The sequence below is a fragment of the Pongo abelii genome, chromosome 22, assembly GCF_028885655.2.
Source record: "Pongo abelii isolate AG06213 chromosome 22, NHGRI_mPonAbe1-v2.0_pri, whole genome shotgun sequence".
Taxonomy (NCBI): domain Eukaryota; kingdom Metazoa; phylum Chordata; class Mammalia; order Primates; family Hominidae; genus Pongo; species Pongo abelii.
In genome coordinates this window covers 35,746,191-35,763,838 of record NC_072007.2, presented here as the reverse complement: position 1 = coordinate 35,763,838, position 17,648 = coordinate 35,746,191, and the positions used below count along the sequence as shown (strand labels likewise).

Below are 17,648 nucleotides of genomic sequence, written 5' to 3'. Positions count from 1 at the left end.
TCAAAACCTAGCGAGGATCATGCATTGATAATAACTGTATATTTCTTTAGTCTCCTTTAATTTAGGACAGTTTATTAACTATTTGGGGGTTCATCTTTCATAAAACTTACATTTTTGAAGAGTTTAGGTCAGTTGTTTTGTAGAATATATCGCTTTTTGGATATACCTGATTTCCTCATAATTCTTTAGATTCAGGTTAAATATTTATGTTAGGAATACTCCATAGATTATATTGTTTATATCACAACCAAGAAGCACAAATAATGTCAGATTGTCTCATTTTGGGTGATGATAAGTTTGACCACTTGACGATAATATCTACTAGATTTCTCCATTAAAAAGTTTCGTTTATCCATTTGTATTTTGTCAGTAATTTGTGAGGTGATACTTAGAGACTATGTGAATATATTGATCCTCAACAAACTTTCTCTATTGATTTTAGCATCTATTGACGATCCCTTCCTGTACCAATGGTTACATTGGTAGATGCAGAATGGTGATTTTCCCTATTCTATTATTCCTATGACTTTTATTATCTGGCATTCTTTTGTACAGAAAACTCTCTTCACTCTTTCCACACTGATTTATTCTTGAGTATCATTATGGATTCATGAACTTTTAGTACACATGTCATAATATTTCAGCGTTATTCTTTTTGTTATCAAACTCTCCCAAATTTGGACAGTGGGAGGACCTTCGAGCTTGGTCCCCGTCCTTTTTAACATGTTTCTGTTTGTCTGTATTTTATAGTTAGTTGTAGGCTTTCTGGCACAGTAATGATCCAGGCTTATCTTAGATATTTACTGTTACAGACTTGATACTTTTTATTTGGCAGAGACATTGACAGAGTGAGACTAAGATTTGGGGAGCTGGTTGATAAAGAAGGCAAGATAAAGAAGATTCAGAGTAAGAAAATATTTGGGGGGAATTCTTGGCCAAAGATTTACCTCGGGTATGTCTCTCAAGCTCTTAAAACCTCAATTTCTTTTCCTGGAATATGAAGATTATTATGCCAGTTGCTCAGGTAGGTTGTGAAAATTAATAAACCAAGCCCTATGACAGGCACATAGTATTTTTTGGCCATTATCACTAGTGACAACCTTTCAACTAGGTTAATTTCTCATACTGGTGAACTCCAATTACCTGCCTCCAATGGGCTTGTGATCAAACTTGCTTAAGTTTATGTTCAGAGGCTTTGCTTAAATGTGGCTTTGCTTAAGACTTAGAACATCTTAGTCTTTGCCTAAGATGTTCTAAGGGCACTAGAGTGTTTCTAGGTAAGGTTAAATGGGTACAGGCTCTAAAAGGCCGATGAAACAGACAGCTTTCATGGGAACTGTATGCAAATTTGAGGAAGCAAAAGATACACCCGCCCTCCAACACTATATGTATATATGTACATTTCGTGGTTTGAATTAGGATCTTAAATGAAATGTAGCCTGGTAAAATGTAGACTGGATGTAAATCCAAGCTCCGTCACTTACATTTCCCATTTTAAAAAGTGAAGATACACTTTCCCGGCGCAGTGGTTGTGAATGTAATATTTGGGCCAAGGAGATGGTCAATCCATCGTGGCGCAGGGTCATATTTGTACCTTAGGCGGCACTTCCATCTGGTGGCGGCGCATTCCAATTGCAAGGCAAAGGACAGAGTGGGGGAAAGGCTGAATTCGACACTCTTAAGTAAAGCCACAGAATTAAACTACTGTAAATCAAAATATTCCCATCCTGTACCTACTGAGTGCTTACTTCAAATAACACTCCCGTCCTGGTAGGACAGAAAAATTAGACAATGAGCTGAAGTTTGCCTGCGAGGGCATTCATTCATTCATTCATTCAAGAAACATCCGTTGAGCGCTGACTGCGCTGTGCTCTGTTATGGGCGCTTGGGATACATCAGTGGACTAGAGACAAAAATTCTGCCCCGGGACGCCTTCTCCTATACATCCTATACTATATAAACTAAACTAGAAAATTGGTAAAGAGCTCTTACGAATTACAATGTCCTCTCCAAAGTCAAGGGGACGTGTTCCGAGGCCTCTATTACCACAGCTAAGCGGAGAACCGGGGTGCAGACTCACTCCAGCCGAACTAAGAACCTATCCGGCACAATTGAAAGTTAAGCCACGCGCTAGAAGATGTCATCGCTGACAAAATAGAAGACGCCTTCCCCATTCCCCGACCCCGCACCCCTCCACCAAGAAATCCATATATTCTTTTAGGGAAGCAAGCGCTTCGCCTGGGTGGCCGGGATCGAACCCGCGGAGGGCTGAAGGCGGAGGGCAACGACGCCTGTGGAACTCTGTTTCCCAGCAGAGCCTACGTGGTGGGTGGCAGGCCGACCGCCCTGCGGGCCCTGCACCTCTGGGTAGGTGACCGGCCCAGGTATCGAGCACAGGTAATGCGCCCCGGCTTCGAGTCTCGGGGTCTCAGCCACTGAATCCCCAGCGAGGCCTGACGTCCCCCGGTGGAGGCGAGCAGTCTGAGTGCTGGGTCCGGAACAGAACTGTCCTGCGGAACTCCGAGTGCGCGCTCGGTTTCCGGGGGAGGAGGGCGGAGAAGGACTTGCGCGCGACAGTTCTCACCACTGCTATGGAGGCGCTGGCCATGGGTGCCCGGGTGCTGCGGCTCTGGCGGGTCGCACCCGGTGGCGGGATCAGCTGGAGTGAGTTTCAGAGGCCGTGGGGACAGGGAGCGAGGCCTAGAAAGTGGTGTCTGTCTAGATTGGGCCTGAGGCGGGGCCGGGGAGGTTCCGCCGGGCAGAGGAAGGAGGAGGGTTTCTCAGTCCCTCCGCGGCGGTCGCCCTTGCACAGCTTGGGAGGACAAATTTATGGGAACGAGGGGCTGGCGGAGGGCAGGGGCAAGGGCAGGGGTCGGAGCCAGGCCGCGGGAGGAGCTTGGGCAGCCTCTGGGAAGCAGCGCACGTTCGGTGCACATCTGTCCATGTCTTCCCAAGGAATACTCGTACTTGCCTTGGCAGGTTCCCTGATATGGCCTTTGGGAAATAAACTCAGCGTTTCTCATCCTGGGTATTGATAGTTTTGGTGTGGGACCTTTAGTTTCCTGAAATTTTCTTGGTTTTCTTCAGACCCTGTCAAACCGACCACTTTGTTCACCTTCCCAATGACTGTAGTCCAGTTTTGACTCCGTTTCCTGATTACTTTTTCACCTTATTGTAAAGCACTGATTGGAAACACGACACAGGAAATTGGTGGGAAATAGCGATCTGATGTGAAAGAGCCAAATTTAAAGGTAGAGGCACGTATCTGGGCCAGCTCTGTTTCTTCCGCTGGTGTTTGTTAATATTACACATTGGTTTAATTTTACCTCTGAGCGCACTTTTGGCAGTACGTTAATCATTTTTTCAGTTTTCATATTTATTGTAACTTCTCCACAGGATTTATAGCAACATCACCAGCTTCTCAGCTGTCACCGACAGAATTGACAGAAATGCGGAATGATCTCTTTAATAAAGAGAAAGCCAGGCAGTTATCATTAACTCCCCGAACTGAGAAGATAGAAGTTAAGCATGTTGGGAAAACTGACCCCGGTACTGTCTTCGTGATGAATAAAAACATTTCAACTCCTTACAGTTGTGCCATGCGTAAGTAGCAGAATCAGGTTACAGTTTTGACCCTTTTACTTAAGCTGTGTGGAAGAACTGGTGCAGGAGACAGGATGTTGTAATTACTTCTGGTCATCTTCGGCCATGGCAGTCCCTTTATACCAAAATCCTTTCTTGAGACCTGCATGGTGACTGCTCCCACCACATCACAGCCCTAGCTAAAAAGAGCAAGCAAATCCCAGTTACTTGGGAGGCTGAAGCAGGAGGATAGCTTGAGGCCAGAAGTTCAAGACCAGCCTGGGCACCATAGCCACCCTGTCTCTCAAAAAATAAAAATAAAAATAAATTAGCCAGATGTGGTGGGTGCAGAAGTCCTTGGACTTCCCAGAGGTTCTTTATCTGGCACCTTATTGTCTATTCACTGTCCCTGTAGCTCTGGAGAGTACTCTGAGTATTGCAAGGTTGGCACTGTAGTGCACAGATTGTCCTGCCTGGCGCTTGTTTGAATCTGGCTTTGTTTATGGTACTAGATAATTTTCTGGCAGAAAGTGGCCAGACCTGAGTGCATTGTTACTAGGGTGCTTTCTCCTTTAATTTAATTTAATTTTAGAGATGGGGGTCTGACTCTGCTCCCAGGCTGGAGTGTAGTGGTACTATCATAGCTCACTGAAACTCCTAGCCTCAGCCTACCAAGTAGCTGGGACTGTAGGCGCCCACCACCACACCTGGCTAATTTATTTTTATTTTTGAGAGATAGGGTGGCTGTGGTGCCCAGGCTGGTCTTGAACTTCTGACCTCAAGCTCTCCTCCTGCTTCAGCCTCCCAAGTAGCTGGGATTTGCTTGCTCCTTTTAGCTAGGGCTGTGATGTGGTGGGAGCAGTCATTGTGCAGGTCTCAAGAAAGGATTTTGGTGTAAAGGGATTGCCATGGCCACAGATGATCAGCTTTTTTTGCCACCTTTTTCTTTCTCCCCTCTTCATTGTATAGCCTAACTTACATCTATCATCTGCTTTCCACTTGGCTCTCTCTGTGTTGTATTTTTGTTTACATTTATATGTACATGTGGTAAATGTGTGAGTGGGAATGTGCATGGGGTGAATGTGATTGGGGTAAAAGTATTTATTTATATCTTAAAGGAGACAACTGTGCCCCATGTGTGATTTGGTGTGGAAATGAAGGGAATAAGAACTTCTATATTTTATTTTTGATCAAAATGTTTTGATAGTACCTTTGATAGAACTGGTAATATTTAAATTAAAGAAGCCCCAAAACAGATACAGGCATGACTAGCTGCATTGCTTAAACTTTTGGAAAACTCAGTAACGATTCCATTTAAGTAATTAACAACTTTAGTTATCAGCTTAAACTGGCCTAGAGAGTGTACACTCACTCTTAATCTTCCTTCACTCTGGCATTTGAATTAGTACTTATAAATATTTACTCATTTGGTTTTCAAGTATTTCTGGAACCTCTGTGATATGATAGGCATTAGGACTACAGAGGAGGATAAGACAAAACTCAGGCCCTTAAGGAGCTTTATACACATCACATGTAGTGATGAAGCTTCTGAAGCATCCTCAGCATGACCCCTGCCATGAGACGTTCTTGTCATTCATGCTTGCAGTCATTCAGTAAACTGTTATTGAATACCTGCTATATTCCAGGCCTGGTGCTAGGCTCTGGATATACTGATGAGTGAGCAAAAGTAGACATGATCCCTGACTTTACGGGTTTTATGTAGTGGTTGATTATTTAGACCCTGTAGTTTGACTACTTTTGTGAGTAGCTGTGTAATTGCAGAACATCTAATTGGCATTAACAGTTGGCATTGCATTCTGGGATGATGAAACAGACCAGAGCTGATTGGCATATCTGGGAATTAATATTAATTATTAAAAAATGGTAACTACTGTATTTAACTTGAAGCGTCTATGTCATGGAAATAAGAGATGGTTTGGGAGAAAGACTCAAAACCAATCTAGAACTGATTTTTGTAGGTGTGTATTAATATATTTCCCTTTTCTTTTGAGTTGTGTGGGTATCTATCCAAATATATCCATGATGCTGCTCTCTGAATATTCAAGTGTAACTTTTTTCATTAACAATTAGCAAATTAATTTCAAATAGATGTAGCCTGAACGAATTTTGTAAATGGTTTGGGTAATTTTGTTAATAACCAATAAGACCTTGAGTATATTGGATATTATTTTATTTATTTATTTATTTATTTTTGAGACAGAGTCTCACTCTGTCACCCAGGCTGGAGTGCAGTGGTGTGATCTCGGCTCACTGCAACCTCTGCCATCTTGGTTCAAGCGATTCTCCTGCTTCAGCCTCCCAAATAACTGGGATTACAGGCGCGTGCCCCCACACCTCGCTAATTTTTGTAGGGTTTTTTTTTTTTAATTGATTATAAATGTAATATACTTTTTTTCTCTAAAAAGGACAGTCTGCAGAATCTTGCCTTTCCATTGTTTTATTTCTAAATATAGCACTTAAACATGTAACTTTTCACTCTGGATTTTGTTAGATAATCAATCTGTTTTAAATTTCTAGATTTAAGTGAGTGGTATTGCAGGAAGTCCATTCTGGCTCTGGTGGATGGACAGCCTTGGGACATGTATAAGCCTTTAACAAAGTCCTGTGAAATCAAATTTCTTACTTTCAAAGATCGTGATCCAGGAGAAGTGAATAAGGTATTTCTATCTCTACATTCTTTTTCTATTTCCCCAGTGTCTTCACCTTTTTATTAAGACCTGTTTTCTATGGGGTATAACGTAAAAATATGGCCAAGTTCAAATGTTGTATTGTACTCTTTAGTCAATGTTTTACCTGTTAGATTAGGCACTTTTGTAGTTCAAAAAATATCAGTGGCATCAATTTGTGGGTATTTTTGTATGCTATGTCTTTTATATTCATATCTTTGTTCAACTTACATTCATTAATCACTCTCTATATTGTGAGTGATTCCATTTCCACTGCTACTGCTTGAATTCAGCCTTTGACCATCTTATCTAGATGATTTCAATAACTTTTTAACTCTTTCTGCTTACCCATCCCCCCACTTTTTTTTTCGGTACTTAAAAGTTGTTCTATGTCTTTTATATTCATATCTTTGTTCAACTTACATTCATTAATCACTCTCTATATTGTGGGTGATTCCATTTCCACTGCTACTGCTTGAATTCAGCCTTTGACCATCTTATCTAGATGATTTCAATAACTTTTTAACTCTTTCTGCTTACCCATCCCCCCACTTTTTTTTTCGGTACTTAAAAGTTGTTCTTTTACAGGTATATAACAGCTTTATTAAGTGACTTGTCCAAGGATCATGTCACTTACACCTAAAGAACTTGCCTACCTGTTAACATTCATATAGCTTTCCAGGCCCTGTGTAGTCTGTTCCCAGCCTGCCTTTCCAGCTTGGCCTCCCCCTGCCTCTTTCCACTTCCTTCTTGCTCTGGCCTCTTTAGAGTACTTGGTCACTGTATTAGTCCATTTTCACATGGCTATAAAGAACTCCCTGAGACTGGGTAATTTATAAAGAAAATAAGTTTAATTGACTCAATTTTTCATGGCTGGAGAGGCTTCAGGAAACTTAATCATAGTAGAAGGAGAAGCAGGAACATCTTACATGGAGGCAAGAGAGAGAGTGAGGAGGGGAACGGCCAAACACCTTTAAACCATTAGATCTCATGAGAACTCACTCACTATTATGAGAACAGCCTGGGGGAAACCGCCCGATGATCCAGTCACCTCCTACCAGGTCTCTCCTTCGTTCAAGATGAGATTTGGGAGGGAACACAGAGCTAAACCATATCAGTCACTAATGGTTTATGCTGTGTTATCCACCTTGCTTTTGTTGATGCTTTCGTCAAATGTGAGCATTTTCTTTTCTCTCTATTAAAATCCTATTTGTTTTTTACAGTTCAATTCAAAGGCCATCTGCTTTGTGGAACCTTCTAAGTTTCTGCTTGTCAAAATCGATCCTCTTTTCTCTAAGGTCTCACACAACTTGGCTAGTCTCTAGATATGATATTTTAATTTTGTCTTGTAACATAAACGGTTGAATGTGAAGATAGGGACCATTTCCCTTATTGGACCTAGTTCTTGATATACATACAGTAGGTGTTTAATAAATATTTGTTGAAATAGTTGAACAAGAAAATGATAGAAATGACAGTAATAGCCAACAATGAGTATGTATGTATTATGTATCAGGCACTGTTCTAGGTGATTTACAGATATTAACTCATTTAGCCTTCATACAAACTCTGTGAGTTCTTGCTGTTCTCCCCATTTTCCCGATGAATAAACTGAGACAAAGAGAAGTTCAGCAGCTTGACCAAGGTTACTGATTTAGGAAATAGTGGAGCCCAGATTTGAACCTAGGCATTCTGACTGGAGTTCAACAGACATTTAAAGACATTTAGGTAGGATAGATGAAGAAGTACATGTTGCTACTTGCCTTTAAGGCCTGGGTCTCTACTTATTTTTAGTGTAATATGGTTGCATAGAATTTATAATGGAGAAGTGATCCCACTTTTGTAGTCCTCAAATGTTAAGAAGAGCTTCTGAAAAGTGCACAGAGTAGTGTCAGCAGGAGGGGAACACAATGGACAGGTATGGTGGAGGTTTCTCCTTGTGACTGATCAGGTCATTGCTCTGATACCATCTCAGGCATGTCCATGAATCAAAATGTGCTGGTAAGATGAAAGCTCAGTTCCTGCTGCTCTGCTATAAATATGAGTAATCTGAACGATGTGTTAGGGTGTTAGGTATAGGATAAGAGTCACTAATAATTCATAAAAGTTGAGTTTTTCTCCATATTTATAAATGACATAAAGTTACATAATTAATATATTTATTTTACTTTAGCACAAGTTTGTTAACAAGTTAACTTTATCCTGGGTTAAAAATAAATACTTTCAGATAATACAACTGTCTGTCAGGGTTGATAACCATTATGGTGTTTGATATCTTGCACAGAAACATTGCTAAGAACCTGAGGTTCATGCTTCATTCTTTTTTGATTTTTGCTTGGTCGAGGTAATGTCATGGCCTGATGGTAACTGTTGCTACATTGTGTGAACAGAGATATATGAGAAGTATTTTCTAAGTCAGAAGTTCACTTAAAATTTAATATTGTCAAAACTTTAGTGAATCTCAGTGTGTTTATATATATTTTATATATGTATTTTTTTTCTAGGCTTATTGGCGTTCCTGTGCTATGATTATGGGCTGTGTGATAGAGAGAGCATTCAAAGATGAATATATGGTCAATTTGGTCAGAGCTCCAGAAGTTCCTGGTAGTGTATACGTATAAATATATGTCTTTTCGTGATCCTTAAATATTTTGGTACCTATTTTTGATGACGTATAGAATTTAGTACTAATATAAATTACCATTATACATATGTTTCATTTATCATGGGTAACAAAATCTTTCTTACTATGATGAAACATGAAGTAGTCTTTGCAGGTTAATGATTAACATCATAGAATTACTGGAAAGTGTTTGTCGTGAATATGAATTTCATGGAATTCAACTGTTTCAGCGTTTATTTATTTATTTGAGACGGAGTTTTACTCTGTCGCCCAGGCTGTAGTGCAGTGGCGTGATCTTGGCTCACTGCAAGCTCCACCTCCGGGGTTCACACCATTCTCCCACCTCACCCTCCCGAGTAGCTGGGTCTACAGGCACCTGCCACCACGCCTGGCTAATTTTTCTGTATTTTTAGTAGAGACGGGGTTTCACCATGTTAGCTAGGATGGTCTCGATCTCCTGACCTCGTGATCCGCCCGCCTTGGCCTCCCAAAGTGCTGGGATTACAGGCGTGAGCCACCGTGCCCGGCCCTCAGCGTTTATTTTTTACAACTTTAAGCTATATTTCCAAATTGGATGTGTAGAGGAGGAGGAAATCTGAGTATAAGTAGACTACTGTAAAGAGCTGTGCTTAGGTGGTAATATTTCACCAGACAGGACCATTACTTTGGAGAGTGACAGCACTTTGGTGAAATGAAAGGGTGTGGACTAATTTTGCTAAAACTAGGATTTTGGAATAGTAAGTATGGCAGGATCACATGTCTAATTTTTTTTTTTTTTTAGTAAGTAGATATACCTAAAATATTTGAAAGAAGCTCAAGAAATGATTCTAAGAACAAAACACCAAAAAGAAGATATTTAGAGGATATAAAAGAAATTTAGCATTTCATATCCATTAAGTTATTTATCTACTTACTAAATATCTTGTTCTTTTCGAATTTTTTTTTTTTTTTTTTTTTTTTTTTAAGACGGAGTCTCGCTGTGTCGCCAAGCCTGGAGTGCAGTGGCGCGATCTCGGCTCACTGCAACCTGCACCTCCCAGATTCAAGCGATTCTCCTGCCTCAGACTCCCAAGTAGCTGGGATTACAGGTGCCTGCCAACAAGTCTGGCTAATTTTTGCATTTCTGGTAGAGACGGGGTTTTACTATGTTGGCCAGGCTGATCTCAAATTCTTGACCTCAGGTGATCCACCTGCCTTGGCTTCCCAGAATTTTTACATCTGGTAACTGTATGAAATCTGTATGGTAATAGCATTTTTGAAGAAAACTTGAATGTTTAAAAAATATTACTGATTTGGGGTTAACAATCTTTTGGCTAAGGAAAATTTGATAGAGCTCTGGCAAGCAGCTGGAAGAATGGCAACCATTTTATAATTTGTAGAGTTGGGAGAGAGTGCTAATCCTTCTTTTCATGGTCTAAATATTCAGTTATTGCAAATTAGTAACTTTCTGTTGGGGCAGGTTTGACTTTGCTTTTTATTTTGGTTGGATTTACAGTAATTTCTGGTGCCTTCTGTTATGACGTAGTTTTGGATAGCAAACTTGATGAGTGGATGCCAACAAAAGTAAGTGTATTCTTCTGGAGTACTAATTTTAGAGTGTCTGCCTTTCTTTGTTAGAATGATTCCTATGTTAGTATTGTTGAATGGTACTGCATGTTGAGAACATTTAAAAGAATCTATCTATGTATCTATCTATACATCTATGTATCTGTCTGTCTGTCTATCTATCTATTGGTGGTGTTGCTTTTTCAGCCTATTTAAGACAGAGGTATGTGAATGACAGTATTTACATCAACATAGTCAGTTGTCTTGAAACTTTATGTTCTGCTTGACCTTTTCTTGATGTTCCTTCTAAGTGGTTTTAAGGTAGTGGTTTTCAAGAGGCCCAGAATATAAAATATAAAAATTTAACTGTCTTGACCCATGTGGTAGTAGGGGGCTTGGAGCCATACCTGTTTGGATCCCTGGAGCACAATTTGAAAACCACTCCCCTAAACCATTTTAAATTGTTGCATACAGTGAGGTCCCTGTATAAACAAGGGTCACATTGAGAGCTGGGTGAATTAAAGAATCAGACTTTGACAAAGCTAACTCAAGCATCAACAAATGAAATATTAACAAACTAAACTCTTTGTGAATGGTTTGCCTTTGTAATGAGGATGGTCCTTGTTGGTCTGGGACTTGGGTAGCAACAGAGCCTAACAAGGACAGTCTAGATCAGGTGCTTAGTAGGTAATGGGTGCTGATGGTTATCAAAGATCAAGCCTGGAGATGTAGTTCTGATTGGGGAGAATAGGCAAATACCTAATTCTTATTTAAACAAAACTATATGTCCTATGTATTGGGAGTCTGGAGATCTGGAAAGGGGAAGCAGTGTAGCACATCATTTTATCATTTCCACTGTGTACATTCTTTTTATATTTAATATCTCTGAAAATATATAAGCCTTATATTAGATGGTATCTTGCAATTAGAATTTGTAGTGTTTGTTTTTTTTTTTTTTCCCTTAGTAATACATCTTAGATTTAGTAAAATACTGTAGTGGTTCTTAAAAGCAAGGATTTTGGAGTAAGGGCAGATCCAGCTTTAAATTTGGCCTTGGAAATTACTTTTTGTATAATCCTTCGCATATTACATAGTATTGAGAGGGAGAGAAGAGGGAATCAAGAAAGAATGAGAAAAAGGGAGAGGGAAGAGAGAGAGAAGAGGATGGAAGGAGGGGAGGGAAGGGATTGGAACTGTTTCTTCATGACCTCTGGGCTCCTGTCAGTGTAGCTTCTTCCTTATCAAGTATGTCTCCAAATTTAAGATTTTCTTTACTGGGACAAGTTAGTTAAAAACTGAGGTCAAGATTTAATTTTCATTATCTGTGAAACATAACTGCTTTTTTCTTTCTTTCTCTCTCTCTTTTTTTTTTTTTTTTTAAGAGATGGGGGTCTCACTATGTTGCCCAGGCTGGCCTTGAACTTCTGGGCCCAAACAGTCTTCCTGCCTCAGCCTTTCTAGTAGCTAGGACTGCAGGTGTATGCCACTGTGCTTGGCTTTTGCATTTTTCTTTTTTAAAAGATAAAACCTTACAAAAGAAATATGTGAGTTGATTGCAGCCTGCATGGAGTTGGGTTGAGTAGACAGCTTAAATAAAGTAGGGGAGAGTTACATTGAAGGAATAGTTGTATTAAACCATGAATGTTTTTTTTTATATAGTAAATTATTCTTTATAGAGAAGTCACTTCATGCAAAAAAGTCTAATAGGATTTTTATGGAAATAATTTTATTATAAAAATTACTTGTGTAATAGTGCTTGGTCTTTTCTGTATTATTAGTAATGATTTATAGTATGAAAGCTTAATTAGAATTTTTATTAAAAATCTTAAAAACATTGTTAATGTGTATTCTTCATCATTTTAATTGTGTAAAATTGACTTATTAAGCAGAAACTTTTAATATTGGACATGCTATACTTTGTACAGGGTGGGTGATGATGTACATTTCTAGTGAAACTTTCTTAATTATGAAAACAATTTTTTCCCCATACATTTAATAAACTTAGTTTTATTCATACTGTAAATACATTTTTATGTCTTGCTATTTATTTATTGGCATTTTTACTTGCTGCATCATAGTTTTAATAAACATTTTAAGGTTGTATAATTTGGATGAAATTATAATATAATTTGGATAAAATTTCTTTATAGTTTTATCTTTAATAATTAGTATTAATGAAGGCTGACACCTTAATTACAGGTAAATAAGAAGTTTTATAGTTTGTAGTCCAAAACTTCCGTTGTTGCAAATTAATAACTTTCTGTTCTAACAAATTTGATTTTGTCTTTTATTTTAGTTGGATTTGCAGTACTAAGCATAGAGTTTTGTTTCAACTGGCTTATGGAGAAATACTTTTCAGTAAATTGTTACTAAAGGTTATTACTTTCATTTTTAAGGAGAACTTACGTTCCTTCACAAAGGATGCTCATGCTTTAATTTATAAAGATCTTCCATTTGAAACTCTGGAAGTTGAAGCAAAAGTGGCATTGGAAATATTTCAACACAACAAGTAAGTGTTGGCTTTCTTTAAATCAAGGCTAACTCTCCCAGTATTACATGCAATAAAGAAAATTCAGGTCTTAAGAATTTTTATATTTGATGTACATATGACAGTGTATTATTTTCCACTCTGAGACCTCTCTGATCTCATTTATTTCGCTGAGGAAAATGTTCCCCATCTCCCTTGATAATTTTCTCACTTTGTTTTACTTCTCTGTTCTTGGACCAGCCTTTCTCATTATATCAACATAGTGGCATGTTTCCCTTTTTTCTTTCTAGTGTGAAGTGATAATGTACGTTAAGCGACTATATAATTGTGTGTATTTGGCAGTGTTTCTCTCCTACCCCTCCACACTTAAAATGACACTGATAAGATTGAAAATGCAAGCAGTTTGGGAGGGGGCTAACAGCTGAAGTAAAATGTTTACACAGCGAGGTCTTAATCTTCTGCATGTGAATTATTCATCTGAGGGATTTTCTTTAACATTTTAATTCCTGCCTGGCTTCTCAGTTCTCAGAAAACTTTCAGTTCACCTACTACTACCAGTTATAAGAACATGAGCTAAATGTTAACATTAATCTAATAGAATATTAGAACTAACTAGAAAGAGAAACCTGTGCTGTAAAAGAAAATAACAGAGTCTGAAGCCAAAATATGCACCTACGAATTGTTAAAGATTACAGATTAGAATTTCTTTAGGTATATAGAAGTTGAATTACAAATTCTCATAGGGATAGGTTATCATAAATATATTGGGTTAGTTATGAGTGTGTTTTTGACACATACTTTATAGCTTGGCATTTCTCAAAGCAGTCTGTCTTATAATATTCTTCTATAGGATATTAATTGACATGTGAAACCACGTACTGTGTTAAGCTGAGTTTGAAGAACAGTGGCTTAAAAAATTTTACTCGGCCGGGCGCCGTGGCTCACGCCTGTAATTCCAGCACTTTGGGAGGCCGAGGCGGGCAGATCACGAGGTCAGGAGATCAAGACCATCTTGGCTAACACGGTGAAACCCCATCTCTACTAAAAATACAAAAAATTAGCCGGGCGTGGTGGCGGGTGCCTGTAGTCCTAGCTACTCAGGAGGCTGAGGCAGGAGAATGGCGTGAACCCGGGAGGCGGAGCTTACAGTGAGCCGAGATGGTGCCACTGCAGTCCGGCCTGGGCGAAAGAGCGAGACTCCGTCTCAAAAAAAAAAAAAAAAAAGTTTTACTCATCACACTCAAGGATCTCCCAAAGTGGACATTGAAAATTTCCCAAATATATTTGTCCATGAAACACTTTTTCTTGAAACATTTTTAGCATGTCCTGGAACCAGTGGACTTAGAAACCAGTTGTAATGTACTGTTTTAACTAGAGTACAGATAGTATTGTAGAACCAAACCACCATTTATAGCATTGATTCGACAAGAAAATTTTTTGGACTATCTGAACACGTGAAGTCACTCTCTGTGCCAAAAGTCTAGGCACATGCTGCCCAAAAGAAATATAATATGAGACATCTGTATAATTTGAAATTTTCTGTAGTTGCATTGAAAAAAAGTCAAAAGAAAAGTTGAAGTTAATTTTAATGATTTTATTTAAATGATACATCTAAGATGTTACTCAGTGTAATCAATATTAAAATATTGATGTTATTTTATATTCTTTTTCACTAAATCTTCAGAACCTGGTATGTGTTTTACACTTAAGGCACATTTTAACTAGTACTAATCACATTTAAGTGCACCATGGTACTTTACTGGACAGTGTACTTTTGACTTCCATTCAGTATACATTGAGATTTCCCATTCCTCTAACTGTCAAGGACTGGTAGTGGCTTCTGGGACTTTTGTAACTTAGTTGAGTGTGTGGTAGGAGGAAGGGGATAATTCTGGAGGAAGCTTGATAGGACAGAAGAGTTGGTTCATTGAAGGTGGGTCAGTGATTGAGTCTGCTGCAGGAGTAAGGGTGGGACCTTTTTGTGGCTTTGACTGTCAGGGGACAGGAGCATCTCTTGGAGGTGGGTCAGGAGGGACAAGTATTCAAAGGAATTGGCACCCTTATTAGTGCCTGGGGACTGTAGCAGTCAGTGGGTGTTTTTGCATAAACCAGTGTTCCCTAACTTTGCCACATAATTGTGCATACACCTGTGGTGCACATACACATATTACTTGTTTAGCACCCTGAGATAAACAGACAAAGCTCTCAATAGTAAATGGGAAAGTCATGGTTTGAACCTGGGCTGTGCAGTTTCATCTGCGCCTTTAGCTATACCGACAGAATTGGGTAGATTTGAGAGACACTGGGCAGTCAAATTAATAACTTGATAATGAATTGAATAAAGGAGATATGGTAGGAGAAAGGAATCAAGGAAATCTCCTAGGTTTTTCACATGGACACCTGGGTGGTTGGTGGTATTGTACTAAGACAGGAAATTCAGGAGGAAGAACAAGTTTGGGCAGGGAAAGAAGTAATTTGTGCAGTTTGCAAATTTCAGGGTAAGGTGCTTGTGGAACATCCTAGAGGATGTCCAAATGGGTCCTGGATATACAGTTTGGTGGTCAGAAGAGGTAGGTAGATGAGAAGCAGAGATATAGGAGATATAACTACATAAGTTGTAGCTCAAGGGGCTGACCTAGGGAGGATGCTTAGAGTGAAAAGAGGGTGTAAGATAGAATTCTCAAAGGGTAGAGAAAGACAAGAGTGGCCAGAGATGTAAAATAACAAGCAGTAAGGAATGCCACTGATACCCATGGAAAGAGCACTTTGAGGTTGGGTGTGGTGGTTCATTGCTATAATCCCAGCACTTTGGGAGGCTGAGGCAGGAGGATTGCTTGACACCAGGAGTTTGAGACCAGCCTGAGCAACATGGCAAGACCCTATCTTTACCAAAAAAAGTTAGCCCGGCATGGTGGCTCACACCTGTAGTCCCAGCTACTTGGGTGTCTGAGGCAGGAGGGTCGCTTGAGCCCAGAAGTTTGAGGCTGCAGTGAGCTATAATTGTGCCACTGCATTCCAGGGTGGGTGATAGAGTAAGACCCTGTCTCAAAAAAAAAAAAAAAAAAAAAAAAAAAAAAGAAAAGAAATAAAAATGGAAAGAAAGAACACTTTGAGAAGTGGAGGTAAGCATTGGTATTAAGAAAATGAGGACCAAAAAATGTCCACTGGGTTGACACCAAGCAGGTCTGTGACTTTGGTGAGAACAGTTTGGCAGAGTCATGGGGCTGTGGCCAGATTAAAGGGAGGTTCCAAGTGTAACCTACTCTCAGAAAGTATGGTTGAAGAGGAAGAGAAAGGGAGGTATCTTTAAACACCTTTTTACGTATTTTGAGTTAAAAAAAATGTCTTTTTCTTTGCTGCTTTTCAGGTACAAAATAGATTTCATAGAAGAGAAGGCATCTCAGAACCCTGAGAGAATAGTCAAGCTACACAGGTAAGTAAAAGTCTAAAAACGGGCTGCTATGTTAGAGTAAGGCTTAGCTTTATTGTTATCTGAATGAAGCATATGACCAAAAAAGATGAATTTGTATCTTATTTTGTTTTTATTACCTTATTTTTTGTTGCTTCATTCATTGTTTTGATATGGCGGTAAATGGAAGCTTTAAATTATCTTCAGGAACACTTGTGGTTTCTATAATCCTCATTTTATTGTTTGCTATTTTTATTTAATTTTGAGTTGAAAACCACTGTTTAAGAATGTAATTTTTAGGTGTTTTGAAACTGGGCAAGATAGTCGTTATGATGAATTGAACATCGTAATTCATATGAATACTGACTAACTAGTAATTACTTATGATACATGTAAGTTAAGCTAGAATGTGCTTTCTGACGCACGGATGAGAAAGGTCCACTGCTTGTGATGACATTCTCCCATGGGGAGCAAGTCCCGAGACAATGCATTCTGCAGAAATGACTTCATGTCCTGGATCCATTTTCTCAACCTCCTGCTTTTATGAATTGGACTTCACTTTTTTCCTCTAGAAACTGCCCTTTGTTTCTGAACACAATCTGTCCTACACACTGAATTCTCAGCTTCATTACATGGGTTATTGTAAGGTTGTAGATGATCGGTTTTAGGCAATTGGATCAGCTTGATAGCATGATGTGTTGCATGACTCTTAAAGACCTTAACATTTATATCAATGCTAATTAAGAAAATAGTTCATTTGATTTAATTTTCAAAGTTTTAGCCTCTTTACTTGAGATCATTATGTCAGGGGTCATTAGAAACTGAATTGAACCATATGTAATGTTCTTGATTAGGCATGTTAGCAGCAAAGAGAAGGAAGAGATTTCTTTTTCAAGCTCTTACAAATTATTTGATGTTGCAGTTTTGTTTATTTATTTTTAAATCAATCAGAATAGGTGACTTCATTGATGTGAGTGAGGGCCCTCTTATTCCAAGAACAAGTATTTGTTTCCAGTATGAAGTGTCAGCAGTTCACAATCTTCAACCCACCCAGCCAAGTCTCATACGAAGATTCCAGGGTGTGTCTTTACCTGTTCACTTAAGAGTAAGTAAAGCTTAAAGTTCCAGGTCTTCCAATTTGGGTATAGATATAATTCTGGACTTGATTTTATACCAGTTTGAAGAATATAAACTTTTAATTTTTCTTAAGTTATATGACACTAATATTTTATAAACTCAGGTTTATGATTAAAAACAAAGTTGCCCAGGGTGTAAATATACAATTGCAAAAGAAACATTAGTTGAAAAAATTAA

General features: G+C 38.8%; 1 protein-coding gene across 18 annotated transcripts in view; it reads left to right on the top strand.

Annotated features, from left to right (window-relative positions):
• Positions 1 to 2,538: 2,538 nt before the first annotated feature.
• Positions 2,539 to 17,648, top strand: part of MRPL39 (mitochondrial ribosomal protein L39) — a 235,389-nt gene continuing 220,279 nt past the window's right edge. For all 18 annotated transcript variants that reach the window (XR_010138877.1, XR_010138875.1, XR_010138874.1 and 15 more), the window contains exons 1-8: positions 2,539 to 2,664; positions 3,397 to 3,603; positions 6,121 to 6,260; positions 8,774 to 8,873; positions 10,388 to 10,455; positions 12,834 to 12,946; positions 16,293 to 16,358; positions 17,286 to 17,439. Coding sequence is in view for 8 of the 18 variants with exons in the window: in XM_063720866.1 (XP_063576936.1) it covers positions 2,592 to 2,664; positions 3,397 to 3,603; positions 6,121 to 6,260; positions 8,774 to 8,873; positions 10,388 to 10,455; positions 12,834 to 12,946; positions 16,293 to 16,358; positions 17,286 to 17,439 (921 nt within the window). In the remaining 10 variants the exon portion in view is untranslated. The remainder of the gene's footprint in view (positions 2,665 to 3,396; positions 3,604 to 6,120; positions 6,261 to 8,773; positions 8,874 to 10,387; positions 10,456 to 12,833; positions 12,947 to 16,292; positions 16,359 to 17,285; positions 17,440 to 17,648) is intronic.